The sequence below is a fragment of the Terrapene carolina genome, unplaced genomic scaffold (assembly GCF_002925995.2).
Source record: "Terrapene carolina triunguis isolate 2854851 unplaced genomic scaffold, T_m_triunguis-2.0 Scaffold21, whole genome shotgun sequence".
In the NCBI taxonomy this organism is placed as follows: domain Eukaryota; kingdom Metazoa; phylum Chordata; order Testudines; family Emydidae; genus Terrapene; species Terrapene triunguis.
The window spans coordinates 42,449,840-42,469,934 of record NW_020664372.1 but is presented as its reverse complement, the minus strand read 5'-3'; the positions used below and the strand labels follow the sequence as shown (position 1 = coordinate 42,469,934).

The following is a 20,095-nucleotide window of genomic DNA, read 5'->3' as shown; positions in this document are numbered from 1 at the left end:
GGAGGGCCCCTGGTATCCCTGGTGCTCGCACTGGTTGGCCGCATCCACTACCAGGGAATCCGGCGGGGTGTATGTATAAAGATGTTAAACCCCCTTGGAGGGGACAAAATACCTTCGCTCATCTCTTAGCGGTAGGAGGCAAAGAGGCCGGGGTCTGCCACAGGGTCTTAGTGACTTCACTGATAGTCTTTATCAGTGGCAGTGCAATACGGGATGGTCCAGGAGGGGAAAGGATATCCACCATAGGGTTGCATCCTCCACCACTTCCTCTGTCTTGATGTTAAGGTTCTGGGCCACCTGTCTCAGCAGCTGTTGTAGAACCCTGCTGTCCTCCAAGGCCGGAGCAGTCGATGTGCCAACCACTGCCTCGTCTGGGAAGGAAGAGGACGAGAGACTGACTGGAGCCAGAGCCTGCTCTCTCTTGTTAGCCCCTCTGGGGTCCCAAAGAGCGAGGATCTCTGGTACTGAAGCCGACGGGAAGGTTCCTGGAGCCAAGAGCGTCGGTGCCAGTGCCTCAGATGGTATCAGTGCTGGAACAGTCAATGCTGGTATCGTGATCGGCTGCATTACCATTGATGTCCCTGGTGCTGAAGGTGTCTGCGGCAGCCCAAAGGATTCTGAGACTACCAACACTGACCTGGATCCCTGGCTCTTGTGATAGGCCCAGGGTGTCCAGAAGGGCCACTGAGGTAGGGCTTGCCACTGACTCGGCCACGGTGCCAGGTAAGGCTGATGGTCTCTGTGGGATGGGGACCTACTGCTCCTACTGGAGCATGATAACTCCGCTTCCGACTCTGAAGTCTCCAACTGGGACAACCACGGAGGTGCAAAACCCCTTGGTGCTGGGGATTGATACCGCGAGCTGTGGGACCAGTGCGGCTCCTCCACACAAGCGGCAGGTGCCGGAGAGCAGTGCGCCAGGGATGGTGCACATAGACCCATCATCGCCAGCTTGCCCACTGATTGCACCAGGGCCCGAACCAGTGCCAGCGACCTCTCCCACCTGGGAGGGGAGGTTGGTGCCATAAGTGCCAAGAGACCTGACACAGCTTCAAACGCCTCCAGTGTGGAGGGGAGCTGCAGGTCTTCATTGTGGCGGGCTGGCAAGTGATGGGGGTCCGGACATGACTGAACCCCCGCTGGGGCAGGAGTCGACAAAACCCATGGCGGCTGAGCCGCCTGGTCCTTAGGCCTGGCTGGAGAACGACCTCTGTCAGGTTTCTTCTTCTGAGGTACCGGGTATTGTGACCGGTGCCTCACGGAGATCTGTGGCATGGCTCTGTGCATGGAGCTATGGTGGTGCTGAGGGTCTCTGGAAGAGTCCTTCCTTGGCACCGGCTCACGGGTCGAGGGTGCCGGCGCACTGCACACCAAAGAGGAGGTGCTTGGGGCTGGCTCCAGAGCGCTAGGGTTTGACTGGGGTCAAAGAGCTGCCTCCATGAGTAAAATACGGAAGCGCTGATCCCGGTCTTTTAGACGGGAGAGGTCCTAAGACAGAACCCTCTGCAAATTTTGCAGCGCTCCCTGAGATAACCCTCGCCGAGAGACGTCAAGCACGGAGTGTGCGGATCGCTTCTGGGCAGACCTGCAGCCTATACATGCCTTGAAGCCTGGGGACCGAGGCATGCCCCGGTGCTGGGGGATCGTAGTGGGGGGAGAACCCCCAAAGGAAACTTAAGAAACTACCACTAACTACTAATAACTAACTACGACTATATACAATGGAGAGAAAGGACACTGCCAAGAAAACGTGCTTGCCGAGCCAAAAGCTACGGGACGTTCCAGCTAGCCATCACTGGCAGCAAGAAGGAACTGAGGGGGTGGCGGGTTGGCAGGGCCCTATATCCAGCGCCAAGAAGGCGCGATCCCAGGGGGTGCCCAGGCCGACCCTACTGATACTGGTAGGGGAAAAATCTTCAGGCTGTTGTGCACGCGGCACGCGCACACCTAATTGGAATTGACATTAGCAATCCCTCAAAAAAGAATATGTCTTATATCGAATATTTCTTCTGCTAGTTCAAATTCTACTCTGATTTGTACTGTAAATCTTTTATTTGACAGGCAGATCTCCATAGCATCTTCTGTGCTCAGGGGCCTGATTCAAAGCCCACTGATCAATGGAAAGAAATTGGAGTGTGCGTCTCATCTTTCTTGTAGTATATCTATGTATCTGACATAGAGCAGCACTGGCAAAACTATACTATTTGCCTGAGACAGATGATAGAAAGAAAGTGAGAGTTACTGGGTCATATTTTTCAGCTCTAGTAGTAGGTTGCCCCACTAGTAGAAATCTTGGTTTGGTGCTTATGCCCAACCATAAAAGTCATATGGTGCCTAAAAGAATTAAAAATCACAGAGTTGGATGATATAGCACAAGGTATTGTAACATGATGATGATGATGATAATTAGTGAAAGAATCACAGTGCAGTAAAATCACTGCATCAAAAATGTAAGACATAGCTCTCTCCTGAGCAAAGACACCCAGATAGATTACTGTAGAGCATAAGGCTCCAATTTAAGTCTTATTAAGCTATCCCTGTAGTTCCCTCAGTTCTGTAGTCCAGAAACAAAGAATAATTCCAGAATCTCAATTTGGAGAATAATTCCAGAATCACAATCCCTGCAAACCACCATTAAAATCAGATCACTTCAAAAAGATAACAGGTTGATTAGTAAAAAGTTTCAGCTTAATATTCAAAGAAATCACCTGCTCTAATCTATTTAAAGATTTAACACTGTAAGAAAAAAAAAAAACCTATACAAATTCTCCACCTTCTTCTCTCTCCTAGTTTACTGATTCACTACGTTACTCTAATCAATGGTCAAACCATTTGAGAGCAAATCAATAAGACTCCTGTACATTCAGCAACTTTCTCAACATTAAAATCACAAGACCCGAATATTGAAGTACCAGCCTCCATATTTATCAAGTGAGTTGCAGAAAGAAAAGGGTGTCTATTAACCAAGGGGATTCCCAAGAGAATGAAGAGTACAGAATAACTATTTAAACTTGTAAATCAGGGCTTAAATTCTCAACAATTATTTTCCGGAGCCCCCTCCCCCACCACCAGGGCTCCCGCGGGTCTGAAGCCCTGAGCCACAAGGCTCCCGCGGGTTTGAAAATATTTACCAGAGCTCCGCTGTGGTGGGCTCTGGATGAATTTAAGCCCTGCTTGTAAGTAAATGTTCAGTTACTGGTATATTAGAATCTCACTTTGAGAGCAATACAAGCTTCCATTACATTCTTCAATGTGGATGAACTCAAGTTTTTACTTCAAACACTATAATCTCTGAAACGATATATTTAATATGTACATTTTCTTTATTAATGTTTTTCTTTTATAAATTAAGGACTCAATCCAGCAAACATTTTACTCATCTGAACAATCAAATTGATTTAAATGGGACTATTCAGGCATGTACAGTTACTCATATGTGCATTTTGAAAAACAGGCCCTAAAACTATACCCGCAGATCTTTAACCACAAATGTCACCTTTATGACATTAATAACAATTCTATATGTAAACAAGACATATTTTCCTTACATCTTGAACTGTTGATTCCAGCTCTTCAATTCTCTGTTCCAGGTGAGCCCTCTCATTAAATGCAGTCTCCTGGGCAATCTGTTTCAAACAACAACAAAAAATACATACAAAACGTTACTTTTAAAGTTCATTGCATACATTTAGTTTAACCACATATTGGATACCACATCGCAAACTTAACTATATTACGATGCTATAACAAGCTGGGATAAAAATCAAACCTTTAACCTCTCCCTGAGGCTATCTCGTTCTGTGGTCATCCTTCGGAAGTCAGAAAGAGCCGTATCCCTTTCTGCCTCCACACGCCTTAAGATAGCCTGGGCTGTCACAGTTGTTTTAGGAATCTTGGGGGATTTGATAACATCTCGGCGAAGTCGGGATATTTCTTCCTGTGCCTGTTATTTTTAAACACATGTGAAACGTGAAACAGATAATGTAATGTATTATGGACTACATATTTTACAAATAAGGCTTGTCAAAAATTTTCCATCAAAACTTTAACAGAAAATTGGATTTTTCACTGAATGTTTTTGCAAAAAAAAGTCTGCTTTCTGCAGAAAATTGAGATTTTTTCCATTGAAAAACGAAGCACCTGAACATTCCAATGCTGCATCACCTGCTCTCATCAAGAAAGACTATGGTGCATCATGGGAGATATAGTCTGAACTGGAAGCTTGGCCTATAGAAGAAAATAGAAGCATGAGGCACCAAAACTACAACTCCCATAAGATGCTGCAGTGGCATGTCCAAATCAAACTATTTACATTATTGGCAGAAATATTTCAGTTTTGGATTTTTCAAAAAGTCAACATTTTCACAAAAAATTCTGACCAACTTTAATCACAAGACATGTGACTAGTGATATAAGTGCACCTCAGCAACGTTGTGGGTAATGAGGTTAAAGTCTGAATGCAATGACTCATGTATATATTCTTCGATTCAGGAAAGCATCCTTATTCAGGACAGCATTTATGAATGAGCTTAAATTGAAGTCAAGGGGACTTAAACACCTGCCTAAGTGCCATCCCGAAAAGGGATAAACCTCAACCATAGAATCTTCCAGAGTAGATGAGACCTGAATTTCTAATGCAAGTACAAGACTAAAATATTTTTTCCTTTAAAGTGTTTCAAATATTTTTCCACTATCTTTCTTGCTCCTGTGAATACAATTACCCGATCATAAAGAATGATGATTTTGTCTCTCTCAGCTGTTAGAACCTTGATGTTACCCTGAATTTCTGCCATGTGGCGCTCATATTTTTCCAGCATTGACTTAAGTTCTTCACGTTCTCTGAATATTTTCATAACTTCTGGATCTAAACTCATTCCCTTAAAGAATGTCAAAAAAGTTTAATGATGAGAAACAAATTTGTACACATTTCCTAGTACTTTAGGTTTTGAAACTACTACTATACACACACAATATAGAAAGCCCAGCCCTGAACAGATTCAACACAATCAAAACTAGATGCATATGCATTTTTATCAATGTTATATACTAAATACAAACACTAAATGGAGATTGGAAATCTTTCATGTGCAAAAACTCAGTCTTAATCTGACTCAGTATTCTCTACTCACTTTATATCATGGAACTAAAGGGTTTGATTCACCTTGTTTTGGGCTAGTAATTGCCTAACTATCACAAAACTATTTTTATTAAACACCTTATGAAGTATTTAAATGTAATCACAGTAAACCTTAAGAAGTGTTTAAGGAGATGTAAATCTAGAACAAGGCAGTGTTTAGCTACGTGTGAATTGCCGGAGGTTGCCATCCATTTTCATAACTAATAGACTATCTTATTACTGAACGTGGATTTGGAGCCACATCCTGTATTAGGGATTTCAGTACAAAATAAATGCATGACTGCTATACTATAATGTATTCCAAGCTTACCTGGATAGGTGAAGAATGTTTTGAAATGCTGCTACGAGTGGGGCTGTGCTTAGGACTTGAAGATGTGTTTCGAAACATTTTCCTCAAATTCTCAGCTTCACTTTTATAATAATCTCTGTCCTCCTCCAATGTCTTGATAAAGGTATCAAGTCTTGAAGGAGACTTCCCTAGTGTTTTTTCAGATTCTGTTTCTAAAATAACCTTTTAAGTGCCAAAACAAAAAAATGTGTTCATTGAAATATAACATTTTAATATGTAATGCACTTATATTTCAACACAAAGTGGATAAACATACTCTTCAAAATATTAAAGTGAAGTAACTGCTTGAGGATATTGGCACTTTCACATTTTGAAACATTTTCCCAACTATGAGTATGTAATTCTACAGTTGATCTAATAGGATGTTCAGTTATTTAGTTTCTTCCATCTTAACTACTTTTCCTTTTACAAGAGTTCTCCTTGAAACTTTCAGCATCTTAAATATAACAAAGATTGTGTACTTAGATGGCAACTTGAGAATGTTTCCTGCTTAAAAGGTAATCCTGAGCTAAATAAACTCCAAGACAAAATGGGGAAGTGATGATTAACCCTTGATACATTACCACCAAGTTAACAGGAAGCACCATTAAACTACTGACTTATATAGCAGTGTCTAATTATTATATTATAACTAGGGCTGTCGAGTGATTAAAAAAATTAATCGCAATTAATCACGCGATTAAAAAAATTAACACGATTAAACAATAATAGAATACCATTTATTTAAATATTTTGGATGTTTTCTACATTTTCAAATATATTGATTTCATTTGCAACACAGAATACAAAGTGTACAGTGCTCACTTTATATTTATTTCTGATTACAAATATTTGCACTGTAAAAAACAAAAGAAATAGTATTTTTCAATTCACCTAATACAAGTACTGTAGTGCAATCTCTTTATCATGAAAGTTGAACTTACAAATGTAGAATTATGTACAAAAAATAACTGCATTCAAAAATAAAACAATGTAAAACTTTAGAGCCTACAAGTCCACTCAGTCCTATATTTTGTTCAGCCAATCGCTCAGACAAAGAATGTTTACATTTGCAGGAAATAATGCTGCCCGCTTCTTGTTCACAATGTCACCTGAAAGTGAGAACAGGCATTCGCACGGCACTGTTCTAGCCGGCGTCGCAAGATATTTACATGCCAGATGCACTAAAGATTCATATGTTCCTTCATGTTTCAATCATCATTCCAGAGGACATGCGTCCATGCTGATCAGGGCCGGCTGTAACTTTTTTGCTGCCCCAAGCAGCAAAAAAAAGTGCCGCCCCCCCCCCCCCCCCCCAGCACCGCGCCGCGCCGCCGGAGCCTGCCCCTCCCCGCCAGACCACCCCCCCCCCAGCCCCGCCCCCCCCCGGGCCCCGCCCCCCCCCCCCGCGGAATGCCGCGCCACGCTGCCTCCCCGCCACCCCAAGATTGGCCGCCCCTTACCAGGCGCCGCCCCAAGCATGTGCTTGGTTGCCTGGAGCCGGCCCTGATGCTGATGACAGGTTCTGCTTGACAACAATCCAAAGCAGTGCGGACCGATGCATGTTCATTTTGATCCTCTGAGTCAGATGCCACCAGCAGAAGGTTGATTTTCTTTTTTGGTGGTTCGGGTTCTGTAGTTTCCACATTGGAGTGTTGATCTTTTAAGACTTCTGAAAGCATGCTCCACACTTCGTCCCTCTCAAATTTTGGAAGGCACTTCAGATTCTTAAACCTTGGGTCGGTTAGAAATCTCACATTGGTTTTGCAAACCTGCAGCGAAAGTGTTCTTAAAACGAACATGTGCTGAGTCATCATCCGAGACTACTACAACATGAAATATATGGCAGAATGTGGGTAAAACAGAGCCGGAGACATACAGTTCTCCCCCAAGGAGTTCAGTCACAAATTTAATTAACACTTTTTTTTAACTAGCATCATCAGCATGGAAGTATGTCCTCTGGAATGGGAGCCAAAATATGAAGGGGCATACAAATGTTTAGCATATCTGGCATGTAAATACCTTGCAATGTCAGCTACAAAAGTCCCATGCAAATGCCTGTTCTCACTTTCTGGTGACATTGTAAATAAGAAGCGGGCAGCATTATCTTCCATAAACATAAACAAACTTGTTTGCCCTAGCGATTGGCTGAACAAGAAGTAGGACTGAGCGGACTTGCAGGCTCTAAAGTTTTGCTTTGTTTTGTTTTTGAGTGCAGTTATGTAACAAACAAACAAAAAATCGACATTTGTAAGTTGCACTTTCACAACAAAGAGATTGCACTACAGTATTTGTATGAGGTGAATTGAAAAATACTATTTCTTTTACCATTTTTACAGTGCAAATATTTGTAATCAAAAATAATAATATAAAGTGATCAGTGTACACTTTGTATTCTGTGTTGTAATAGAAATCAATATATTTGAAAATGTAGAAAGACATCAAAAAATATTTAATAAATTTCAATTGGTATTCTATTGTTTAACAATGCGATTAAAACTGCAATTAATCACAATTAATTTTTTGAGTTAATCGCGGAAGTTAACTGCAATTAATCAACAGCCCTAATTACTACTACTACTACTACTAGGAAAAACATGAGGTTGTCATATCTGGTGTTGGTAATGGATGGTGAATTTTGAGGATGGTAGTAAACTGGAGTGTAGGTAACTATGTTAATTAAAGGTCATCTGCAAAGAAAAAAAACGGTGTGGGTTTTTTTAGATGTGTAAAGAAGATCTACCCATATTTTTCTGCTTGTTTTTTTTACTTTAAAAATGCCAGGAATGTCAAGTAACATCTTCCACCTCTTCCTTAGTATTGAGGGGGAACTCTTTGGAGGTCTCAGATGTGGACTGCGGGGGGGGGGGGGGTCAAGCCTTTATTTAAGCAGGCAGAGGTGCTGAGTCTTTAACAATGATATCTTTTCTCCCAAGTATTTCTAATTAATTTAAATGTAAATAGATGTTAAACTGAATAAGAATAACTTTCTCTTTCACTCAAGTTTGACCTGATTAGAGTCCTAATAGGTTTATATTACATCAAGCTCCCCAGTCATCTACAGAATCTTTCAGGAAAAAAGGATAGACAAAACCTGATTTTCTAATATAATAGAAATAAAGCGGGGAAGAAGGCCTGAAAGGGTTTTTTAAATATGCACTCATTGTTGTTGGATGATAAACCAAATGTTTAGTTTTACAAGTCACCTTTAAAAATTGTTGAACGTTCATGAAATAAGATCTGTACACTGTTTGTGTTTTGGCTGAGAAAAATCCCATTTCAATACGAGTTAATTTTATCGCACAGGTAGATACATGTGCTACAAATACATGTCTCAATTTAGCACAACTATAACAATACAAAAAGGCTATTTTGCTTGGCAATGTTCAATGACAAGATCACAGGAAAATCTTTCATGGGGCCCAATTCATGGGGCTCTTAATTCCCACAATTCCTACTCACAGGATCAAAGCCACTAAGGCCCTAATCTGGCAGTGAGATCTGCAGAGGGGTCCTTCTACAGGGAGCTCATTAAAGGACTGGGGTCTAAGAAGCAAGTGTAATTACCAAAAGCCTTATACTGTAGGCATGGAAATTTGTGAAAAAGCTTAATACTGTAATATGGTAAGAGGTCCATGTGATCTTGATAAATTCAAAAAATTACTTCCCAGTTAAATGAAGGAGTCTATTAATTATACCAATTTAATCTGGAAGCAAATAATATACATCCATTTTGTAACTCAGACGTTTTTGTTGCTGATAAATTGTTTATTAGACTTTTATACAAGTTTGTGTATATTTCCAAATATCATTGTTCAACGTTATGGTTATCAACATTTGGGGAAGACAGAATATTAAAATAAATATCTAAAGGATAAAATACTGGCTGTGTGTATTTCACATATATGCAGAATTCTGTTTTAGGAGTATTCAGAGCAGTCGATCATTTTGGATTTTGTAGAAAAGTTAATGAGACTCTCAAAAACAAAAAAAAATTCCAAGTGAGTTGAAAGATAAAGGATATATTATAGTCTATTTAAAGAATGAGAATTACCAATATACACCAAAATGGAAATATTCTCCATAATCTTTCTATTTTATTGAACCAGTAAAAACCAAAAGACAATTAAATGTACGTATACTAGTATTAATTGCTCTTTGAAAGTAAAAAGCAACAGAGAGTCCTGTGGCACCTTTAAGACTAACAGATGTATTGGAGCATAAGCTTTCGTGGGTGAATGCATGCATCCGACGAAGTGGGCATTCACCCACGAAAGCTTATGCTCTAATACATCCGTTAGTCTTAAAGGTGCCACAGGGCTCTCTGTTGCTTTTTACAGATCCAGACTAACACGGCTACCCCTCTGATCTTTGAAAGTAATAACCTACATAAATACATAGCTGTAAAAATACTAAGAATACATATATAACTTACAGATCTAAGTATTTTGATTGTGTGCTCCAACTTCCTAATATTGTTTTGCTGGCATCTAATTTGAGTCTAGAATAAAAAGTAATACAGATTACATTTATTTATTTTCAGGTAGTAAACAAAATACAGCATTTTTTGCCCCATTTTCTTATTCTTTTGAAGCATCTAATTGGAACTCTCTTCCAGGTTGGTTGGACTGGAGACATGCTATTTAAGAAATTGAACCTTTAAGAATTAACTAGAACACAAATGTGCAGTCAATTAGTACTTTGCCTGCATAAATTGTACAGGATCAGGACAAAGAAGGAGCAGTGTCTGTCTGGGTGAGCAAAAAGAAAGTGCAGGATCCCCTTTTACCAGATCTGCATTTTCAATAAACTTTTGGAAATTGGACCAGTTTGAGTATTCCAAGGACTAAGAAGATAAGCATGTAGATACGTTAATCACACATGCATAGCTCAGCCTACCTTCCCTCTGAACACTGCTAATACATCACACTAAATGTACTATCCATGCACAAAGTGTGATTTTTCATCACTCTGTGAAATCAAAAGCAATTTTCACTGGAATACTCAAAAGCACTTTTCTACTACAACTATTACAACTTTCATCCCTCAACCATTTTGTCACAGGAGTGGCCATATTAAAAAAAAATAGCAAGGATGTATGCTACTTTCTTCCTCACAGCACCCCCCATAAAATGTTCATTCCAGCCATTTTAAATGGCAATATTCCAGTCATTACTGCCCCAATCTTGCGATCAGTTCCACACAAGCAGACTCTTCAGTGCACGGCACTGAACCCAACAGGACTTCTTACAAGCACAAGAGCCTGCTCACATGGATACAATGCACAATTGGGGCCTTCATGGATTTTCTGGTTCTAAAATAAAATTACAAAATCTGAGGCTCTGGATGTCTTCTCTCATGTGAGATATTCTTCTTCTCCCACCAGACGGGCCCAAAATTTAGTTAAATATTTGGGACTATTTCATCTAATTTACTACAAAAACTCATTCTCTAAATTTTCACCCTACGATAGATCTTCAGCTTGTGTAAATTGTCATAGCTCCACTTATTTCAGTTGATCTGTGATAATTTACATCAGCTGAGGATCTGGTCCTCTTTTTAATAAATTCAACAAGATCTAGAACACTAGTGTTCTCCCTCTCACTTTCATATACAGTTAACTGAAATGGTACTCTTTCCTCATCTGCTGAATAAATTCAAGATACAAGATCTCAAAAGGTTCAGTCATATACTTGAATAATTTATTTAGGGTAAGGAAAGGGTTCTTGTATTGCTCTGGAACGAATTAAATTTTTTATTTTGAGCTCAGAGAAGCCAGTTTTTCATATTTCAGGTTCTATGGCAGCACTTCCCAAATGTATCATATTGGCTATAGTCTTAACAGATACAGCGGTACTTCCACAAATCATGAGATGTGTGGCAGCCTCCTCTTGACCTCTCTTCCCCCATTTAAACGTAACTCTTGTCCTCAGACATTCAGTTTAACCCATTACACTAGGAGCCCTTTTCAAGACTTATCAGGTTGGAGTGTTTCAATCTTCATTACCCATTACTCCCTCTTTCCTTTATTCATTTTTAAGTTTTAAAATGAGTAAGATTTTACATTAAAAAATAAAGAAAAATCATTTACCTTCAGGCAGAAACCATGGCTATAAAGTTTCATCCCAAAAGGTTAAATTTTATAAAACTTACTGGCTCCCCCTATAATATACGTATTCTGTTTAGCATTTAATACCTTTGCTTCCTCAAGCTCCTGGTCAGCAGTATCCAAGACTAATTCTTTTTCTTTTTCCAGCTGTTCAGCTAGTTTGTCAACTACAGCAAGTTCTTTACACAGATACTCATTCTTATTGGTCAAACTGTCCACCTGACTCACCACCACCTGCTTACTATCAAGCAGTTCCATAACATGTTGCTTTAAATCATGGTTTTTCTTCTTCAGATCGTCAATCTACTAGGACCAGGAAGAACAAAGACATTTTACTTTTCTTAATCTTAAAAGATATAAACTGGAGGCATTTCACAGCAGAAATATTTATTTACACTTTGCACTCAATTTAGTAAGACAGCGACAAGCCCAAAATTTTCATTAATTTACACTAGTAGCATTTTGTAGAGACGTAAATGACTATCCAAGGTAAAAGGCAGTGAAGAAACAGGCTCCTAATTTCCACCCTAAAATTAAGCAATCTGCTTCTGTTTATTTCTCTTATCCATCCTAGTTGTTTTCCTTTGATCAGCAGCTCCACAGATTCTTTGGCTGTCCTCTCCATGTGATGTGTACACCATTTGTTGGTCTCCCAGTGTGATATGTAACCCCCAGTGTCCCCTTGACCACCCTCACAAACTGAGCTGTTACAGTAGCATTCCTCTGATAATGCTGGGAGAAGAAATGGCTCTCATGCTCTGCCTGAATATCAATTAGTCTTGCTCACCAAGGCTTTGCAAGTATCTTTTCCACCACCTGCATGTGGGGTCTATGTGCTTCCTGTGTGGTAAAAGCCAGCAGGGATGTACTAGGTTCATTATTGGTGAAGACTGTTAATATCCCCCTAAAGGGGAGGAGGACAGGGTACCTGATGTTCTTAAGGAAACTGCTTAAGAAACAATAACATGTCAATGATCTTGCCACCTATTAACTTGCTCTGACCTGCTCACTTTTGGGGAAGGTCCCTGAGAAAGTTGTGGCAGACACCCAGGCAATCTCTTGAGTCCTCAGATTTCAGAGATCTCAGTCAATCAGGCTGGTATGATATAAAAACTGCACTAGTTGCACTGGTGAATGATTTCATAGTAATTGATAAGGATTAAGTGTCCATGCTGATATTATTGGATCTGTCAGCTGCAATTAACACCAATCACCACAATGTTTTATTGGGATATCTGCAGGCATGAATAGCAGTCAACAGACCTGCCCTTGAATCATTCTTATCAGGGAGGTCCCAAAGAGTGGTTTGGGACAAAAGTTTGTTCCTTCTGGAGGGTTCTGTCAAAATTGGGATTTTGCCAGTGCTAATTTTGTCACCCCTGTTGTTCAACTCATATATAATATTAACAGAGTTAACATGGAAATATGAGTTGCAACAACTGATGAGATCAGCTTCATATTTCCCCCACAACTGATCCAGTTGGTGCAATGGAATGAATAACCCAATGCAGTTATGAACTTGGAGAATGGATAAAGGTAAAGTGGTTGAGTCTTAAACCAGACAAAACCAAAGTAGTGTCAGCCAGGGCGATATCTGCACACTTGGTTGAGGGAATACATTATTTTTTTAAATGTCTTTCAAGTTATAACTATAACATGACCAACATTTAAAATTACAAAAATAACAAAGGTGAAGCCAGCTGCTGCTTGACACCTTCATACCTGAAATAACTAACCACACTAAAAAAATTTCCCTTACCCCACACAAACAACCTATATCATCCCCTCTATCCCCCAAGCCCTGGCTAAATAGACAGGCCTTGAAGCATGCTCAAAAGGTCACCATATTCAAGCTGTTTTGGGACATGAAGGAAAGAAGTGTTCTCCAAAGCTGAGGGCTCTAACAGAGAACACCCTGCTGGCATCTCCCTCTCCTTTATATCAACAGGATTCTAATTTGAGCAACTGTGAGAAGGTGAAATAGGCAGTTTTTCAAGTACACAGGCTCCAAACCATTTAGGGTTTTTCATATAAAAAGTAACACCTTACATTCTACCCAAAAGCCAAAAGGCAGATAGCACAGATCACGGAGCACAAATGTCACATGCTCCTACCAAAATTCTGCATTCTGCACCAGCTTCATTTTCCAGGTTGACTGAGGTACAGCCTCATGTAGACCATGTTACTATAACAAACTTGAGATGACAAAGACACAAAAATGGTAGCAGTCTCCTAGCCATAGGAGGATGGAGAAAAACATTCCTGGGCAATATTACTATAGGATAATTCAGCAACAGCCAGGAGTCCAAAAGCACCTGTAGATTATGAACTCTAGAAACAAATGGCAGGCACACATGCTAAATATGAGGGACAGATATAATATACACAATAGCTTCTGATTTCTTCTCCCAACCGACCAGCATCACTTCAGCTTTGTCCAATTTGAACCTCAGCCAGCAAACTTTCCTCCATGCTCCAATTCAACCCAAGCACTGAGCCAGGAGTTCAACAGCACCGGCTGCTGGATCAAGTGAAACAGGGATATGACGGTGGATATTATCAACATATCAGTACTGCTACCCATACCTCCTCCCAACTCCAATATACATTGAATAAAAAGGAACACAAGATGGAACCAATTGTGAAACTCCAAATGACATCACCCTAAGGGTTGAAGGGCTATTGCCCTTCACAACTATCACAGAACACTAAATAAGGAAAAGATAGTATCATCTGAGGAACTGCTTGTCCATTTCCGTTAGTCTGCAGATAAGTTACTATTACTCTGTGATCAACAGTATAGAAAAACAGCCGATAGACCTAACAATATCAGTATGGAGATCTCAGATTATCCATGAGTAGGAAATCTACCACCACCACTACTACAATGGCAGCTTCTGTCTTGCACCAAGGTACATATCTAAATTGACAAGGGTCAAGAAGACTCTAGGTATTCTGAAGATTGTCTCACTATAACATTCTATCTAATTTTAACCAAAGACAGAAGATTAGCTACTAAACAGGAGACAGATTGTTACATCAAATGCTGGTTTCTTGAGAAAAAGCCAAGCAACAGCTTTCTTAAGAGACACTGGCATTCTACACTCTCTCATTTGACAATATCCACCAGCAATGGATCAAGTTTTCTCTCTTAGCCTTCTCAGCCAGGTAGGACACAGGTTCCAGAGACAGGTTGTGGGGTCCCAAATCTTCTAGTGTCTCTAGGGTGACGAGGTGTCCCGATTTTATAGGGACAGTCCTGATTTTGGGGTCTTTTTCTCACATAGGTACCTATTACTCCCCACCTCCTGTCCTGATTTTTGACACTTGCTATCTGGTCAACTTAAGTGCCTCAGTGATTGTTACTGACCTAAACTCAGCAAGAGAACGCTTAGCCTTTGTGCTCTCAAAATACCATTTGTGATTCAAATTACTTATGATTCAAATTAGCAATCTTGGAATCATATTAGCACTCGGGCTGTTTCTGGAAGATAGAATAGCACTTGTAATTTAATAAAAAAAAAAAGTTCTTTCACCTGTGCCTGCTAGAAGAGAGTAACCTTTCCAGTGCTGACCTTGCTACCATCAGCCTCTAGACTACTAAAATGCACTGTACAAGAGGCTGCATACTGGAACCATTTGGAAGGTTGAGCTAGAGCCACTGCATGCATATTTAGAGATGTGTCACATAGTGCTCTTATAACAACCTTCACAGTCAGTGGCTTCCAATAACTTTCTGAATAGAGTACAAGGAGCTGCTTTTAACATATAAAGCCCTACTTGTTTCAGGGCCTAGTTAACGGAGTGACCATCTCCCTCCCTATGCCACAATTAAGATCCGCAATGGCACCTGAGTAGGGTTGCCAGGTGTCCGGTTTTCGACCAGAACGCCCAGTCGAAAAGGGACCCTGGAGGCTCCAGTCAGCACCGCCAACTGGACCATTAAAAGTCCAGTCAGCGGTATTGCAGGGCTAAGGCAGGCTAGTCCCTACCTGTCCTGGCACTGCACTGTGCCTCAGAAGCGGCCAGCAGGTCCGACTCCTATGTGTGTGTGGCGGGGGGGGCCACAGGGCTCTGTGCACTGCCCCTGCCCCGAGCACCGGCTCCGCACTGCCATTGGCCGGGAATCGCGGCCAATGGGAGCTGGGGAGCGGTGCCTGTGGGTGAGAGCAGCTGTGTGGAGCCTCCTTGCCCCCCCCCCCCCGCCTAGGAGCCGGACCTGTTCCTGGCAGCTTTTGGGGCACAGCGCAGCGCAGAGCCAGGATAGGCAGGGAGCACTGCTGATCGGGAGCTGACCGACGTAAGCCCGCACCCCAACTCCGAGCCCCAACCTCCTGCCCCAGCCCTGAGCCCCCCCCCAAACCCGGAGTCCCCTCCTGCACCCCAAACCCCTCATCCCTGGCCCCAGCCCAGAGCCCATACCCCTAGCCCAGAGCTTGTACCCCCTCCTGCACCCCAACTCCCTGCCCCAGCCCAGAGCCCCCTCCCACACCCTGAACCCCTCATTTCTGACTCCACCCCAGAGCCCACACCCCCAGTTAGAGCCCTCACCCCTCCCGCACCCCAATCCCCTGCCCCACCCCAATGAAAGTGAGTGAGGGTGGGGCGGGAGTGAGCCACCAAGGGAGGGGGAAATGTAGTGAGTGGGGGCGGGGCCTCAGGGAAGGAGCAGGGCTAGGATGTTCAGTTTTGTGCGATTAGAAAGTTGGCAACCCTACACCTGAGCTGGAGCTTCCTCAACATAAATAAGGAATTCCTGGAAGTGTATCCTCGACTCTAGAATTAGCGTCCCATCTTGCTAACCAGACCATGAATTTGTTAGCATCCAGACATGCTACAAAACCCCTTTTTTCTCATAGGCACTTAAGTAGAGGGGCTGGAGATTGAGCATGGTTTAGGAGTCTTTAGTTTTTGTGGGAGAGCATATTAACTGGAAAATGTGTAATGATAATTTAATGACTGTGTGCATTAAATTTGGGGAAGTGCCTGCAACTCTACAGACAAAAAAAAAAAAAAAAAAAAGGATTAACTCTACAGCCCAATTATATCAGTCTAAATGCAACATTGGTAACTACTTCACTGCTAATGATTTCAGCTGAAACATTTAGATATTTGGGACGGTGAACAAGTCTTGGGTGGATAACCATCATTTCCTCCTAATCTGGCCATTAGTCCTAGGAAGACTCCCCTCTCTCCCAATAACAGAGAGATGAAGGAATGACAGTAGTTGACCTCAAATGAATATACACAAAGTCACTAACTAAACTATGATGTTTTTTGTTTTGTGAAGTTAAAATATTTAAGGATGTTAAGTCATGCTGACATAACATCATCACATACTGACAAAACGCTATGATGTAAATGATGCAACATAGTCAGGATATCATGCCATAATTGATTTGGTTCTGCAACTCTATTCAGTAAGAAAAGGCTTGCCAGCTCTACAGACTGCGACACTGATTTAAAGAACAGATGTTATTGCTGAGTTATCATTTCATGATATAAAATTATCAGAATTCCTGTTCCTTACAAACTGCCACCAAAGCAAAAAACAAAAAGTAGAAAAATAAAACAACCTTTAAATTCAGTTTATGGATGACTTTGTCTTTGTTCTTAGCCTTTCCTTCCAATTTAAAAGGTTTCTCACTGTCAGACACTGGATCCCTTATATTAAAATGGTCTTCTCTTGTTGTTACCTTCTGAGGGAATGGAAAACAGTATAAGTACTTCTGTGGAATGAATTTCTGCATGCAGTCATGAAGTGTGACCTTTGAAAATGGGAGAAGACATACTCCTGAAGATATTTCATAACAATATTTCCCCTTAAGGTACTTAACGCTGCACACTGAGAGAATATCCTGAGATAACACTGTTCATGGATGCACCAGAGAAGCTAAAGATAAATTTTGTACATTTCATTTTTAAAAACAAACAAAAGGTTTTAGGTTAGTCTGGTAGTTTAGTGGAATTGTTCTACAATCCCATGCAAGACAGCTAGATTTCATTACTGGTCTCTTGCTCCTCTGGCCAGGGAGCGTGGGGGGAGAGGTAGTTAGCAGTAAAGCATATAGATTTTCCGTTCCTTTGACAAGTTTAAAAAGCAAGAGTGGGGAGGATCTTGTTTCAATTGAGTCTGACATTATTAATAATTAAATTGATGCCAATGTTATCTACCATCTTTTACAAGTATAACAAAATATCAAACAAAAAAGCAAATATAAAAAAAATGTCAACAAGCAAAACCCAAAAATATATTAAACAAAATGGAAAATACATTTGTTTTCTTTAAAAATATATATACCACTAGGGCCCCACATTACAAAGGCCTGATATTTTGATGTGGAAAACTAGTAGCATAGAAGCAATAAGACTCAACTCTGAAGCTGAGAGTAAATTGCAGTAAGAAGAATAAACAAAATTCTATAAATGAGTGAGTGTAAGTATACAAAAAGCCTTACATTTAACTTAATTCTACAGGTTAGGTTTAGGCAGTGTAATGGCCTGAATAAAGCAGTAATCGAAGAATAATAAACATAATGAAAACAAGCTTCATATTTCTGAACAGACTGTACACCAAAAAGAAAAAGCAGGAAACCTGGCAAGAAAGCCATTACAACAGTCAAATCAAGAAATAACTGAATCATACATCAATGATTTAGTAACAAAGACAAAAAATTACAAATATTAAAATCTATACATTTTAATTATTGACTTAATATGTAAAACATAAGAGTCGGAATTGATACCCAAAAATTGTAGAAATGGGAGTTAGGGCTTGATCCAACACCCATTGAAGTCAACTGGAGTATTTCCACTGACTTCAGTAAGCACTGGATCAGACCCTTAATGCAGAAAATAAAATAACTCAGTTTGGAAGCAAAAAAGTTTTGTTATTTTTATTTTGTCCATATTAAGCAATAAAAGCAGCTAGTTGCTGTCCTAAAAAAATAAAGGAACTAAATTAGCTATGGTTTGCATATAAATGATACTTAAAAGCATCAGACTAAAGGGGAAAAAAAGCAGTGGACCCAAAATAGAACCTTGCAGAATACCCACTGACAATTCATAGGAGAGAAACAAATTCCTGCTGTAAAATCAGAAGACTGATTACTGAGGTAAAACTCCAATGATGTACATACCCTTATGTTGTATATCAAATATATATCCTGATCCTGCAAACACTTCCACAAGTGTGTAACTTTACACATGTGAGTAGTCCCATTGACTTCAATGTGTGTAAATGTTTGCAGGACTGGGCCCTCTTACATAACTGAAGTACAATGCTCCTATCAGTTGTGTCAAATATGATAGCAAAAAAATAAAGAGAAGCCAGCTGGAGACACCCCAAGGGGAAAAGGGTATAACACACAAGCAAAGTGAACAATGTAGTGGCAGAAGACATCATATTAGTTTTAAAATTGTTTTTTAAGAGGGGTTCCTTCTGTAGGGATAAGCTAAAGAAAAGGGAAGGAAATGGAATTGAGGGGGATGGGGCAGGGAAGAAGCAGATAACAGGAGTAGACCTGAAGAGACTGTGAGAAAGAGGTTTGGAGCAAACAGCCAGTTAAAACACGACAGAGAAGTTCCAGTCAAAACAACTGTAGAAAGTTCTCAAAAAGTCCAAAAGTCCCTGCTTCTGCAGCTACTCCTACCAGCTGGAGTAGTCCTGGAATAGCCACTGGATCTAGCCCTGAAAAAAATCAAAACTGTCTTGTCTATTTAGATTGTAAACTCTTCAGGGCAGAGACTGTCACAGTGAGGCCCCATTCTTAACTGGCCTTAAAGCACTACTACAAAAAAACAAAGATTAATAGTAATTAATGATTAATAATAAATCCAAGAATCTCAAAACAGATGACAAACTATTTGAGGCAGTAGTGGATAGATTATTATTATAATCTTATAAAACGACAAATTTGGTAAAATAATCATCTCTACAGAATCATATTGAAAATTATCAGGAAAGTTATTGTCATAAAGAGATGGCAAAAACTGACCACATGTTCTACTCATGTGGGGAATTCTGCGCCACTGCGCTTGTGCCGAATTCATGTCCCCCGCAGATTTCTTTGCTTCCCTGCAGAAAAATGACTTTCTGACAGGGAAGCTGCAAGAGCAGTCACACACCACTGCCTAGCAGCGCAGGTACAACGTTTCAGGCACCCAGAGCAGCCGGCAGAGAGGTAAATCACCGTGGGGGTGGAGAAACCCCACCCAGTGGCTCCTACCCTAAACCGGGATCAGCTGCTAATCCCGCCTGGGCTGGAGGCAGGAGAGGATGAGACTGCCTCTTCCCCTGCAAGGAGCGGCTGCGACTGTGTCAGACCCACCCCCAGAAATCTCCCCCAGCTGCAGGAAGCTCAGCATCCTCCCCTGCTTCCTGCCCCCATCACTCCTCAGCTGTGGAAGGAGGGGTCACTGTATGGGGAGCTGCTCCCCCATCCACCCAACCCCTGTGCATCTGAACCTCCCATACCGAGACACCCTTGCCAAGCCTCACCTGGTACATCCAGAATCCCCC

At 41.0% G+C, this 20,095-nt stretch overlaps 1 protein-coding gene across 1 annotated transcript in view; it reads right to left on the bottom strand.

The window, feature by feature from the left end:
• Positions 1-20,095, bottom strand: part of TSGA10 (testis specific 10) — an 80,747-nt gene that overhangs the window by 58,156 nt on the left and 2,496 nt on the right. Inside the window, exons 2-8 of the mRNA XM_024213484.1 lie at positions 17,151-17,270; positions 11,662-11,877; positions 9,901-9,966; positions 5,448-5,648; positions 4,722-4,877; positions 3,770-3,943; positions 3,549-3,626 (exon numbers count right to left, since the gene is read on the bottom strand). Coding sequence (XP_024069252.1) covers positions 3,549-3,626; positions 3,770-3,943; positions 4,722-4,877; positions 5,448-5,648; positions 9,901-9,966; positions 11,662-11,877; positions 17,151-17,270 — 1,011 coding nt within the window. The remainder of the gene's footprint in view (positions 1-3,548; positions 3,627-3,769; positions 3,944-4,721; positions 4,878-5,447; positions 5,649-9,900; positions 9,967-11,661; positions 11,878-17,150; positions 17,271-20,095) is intronic.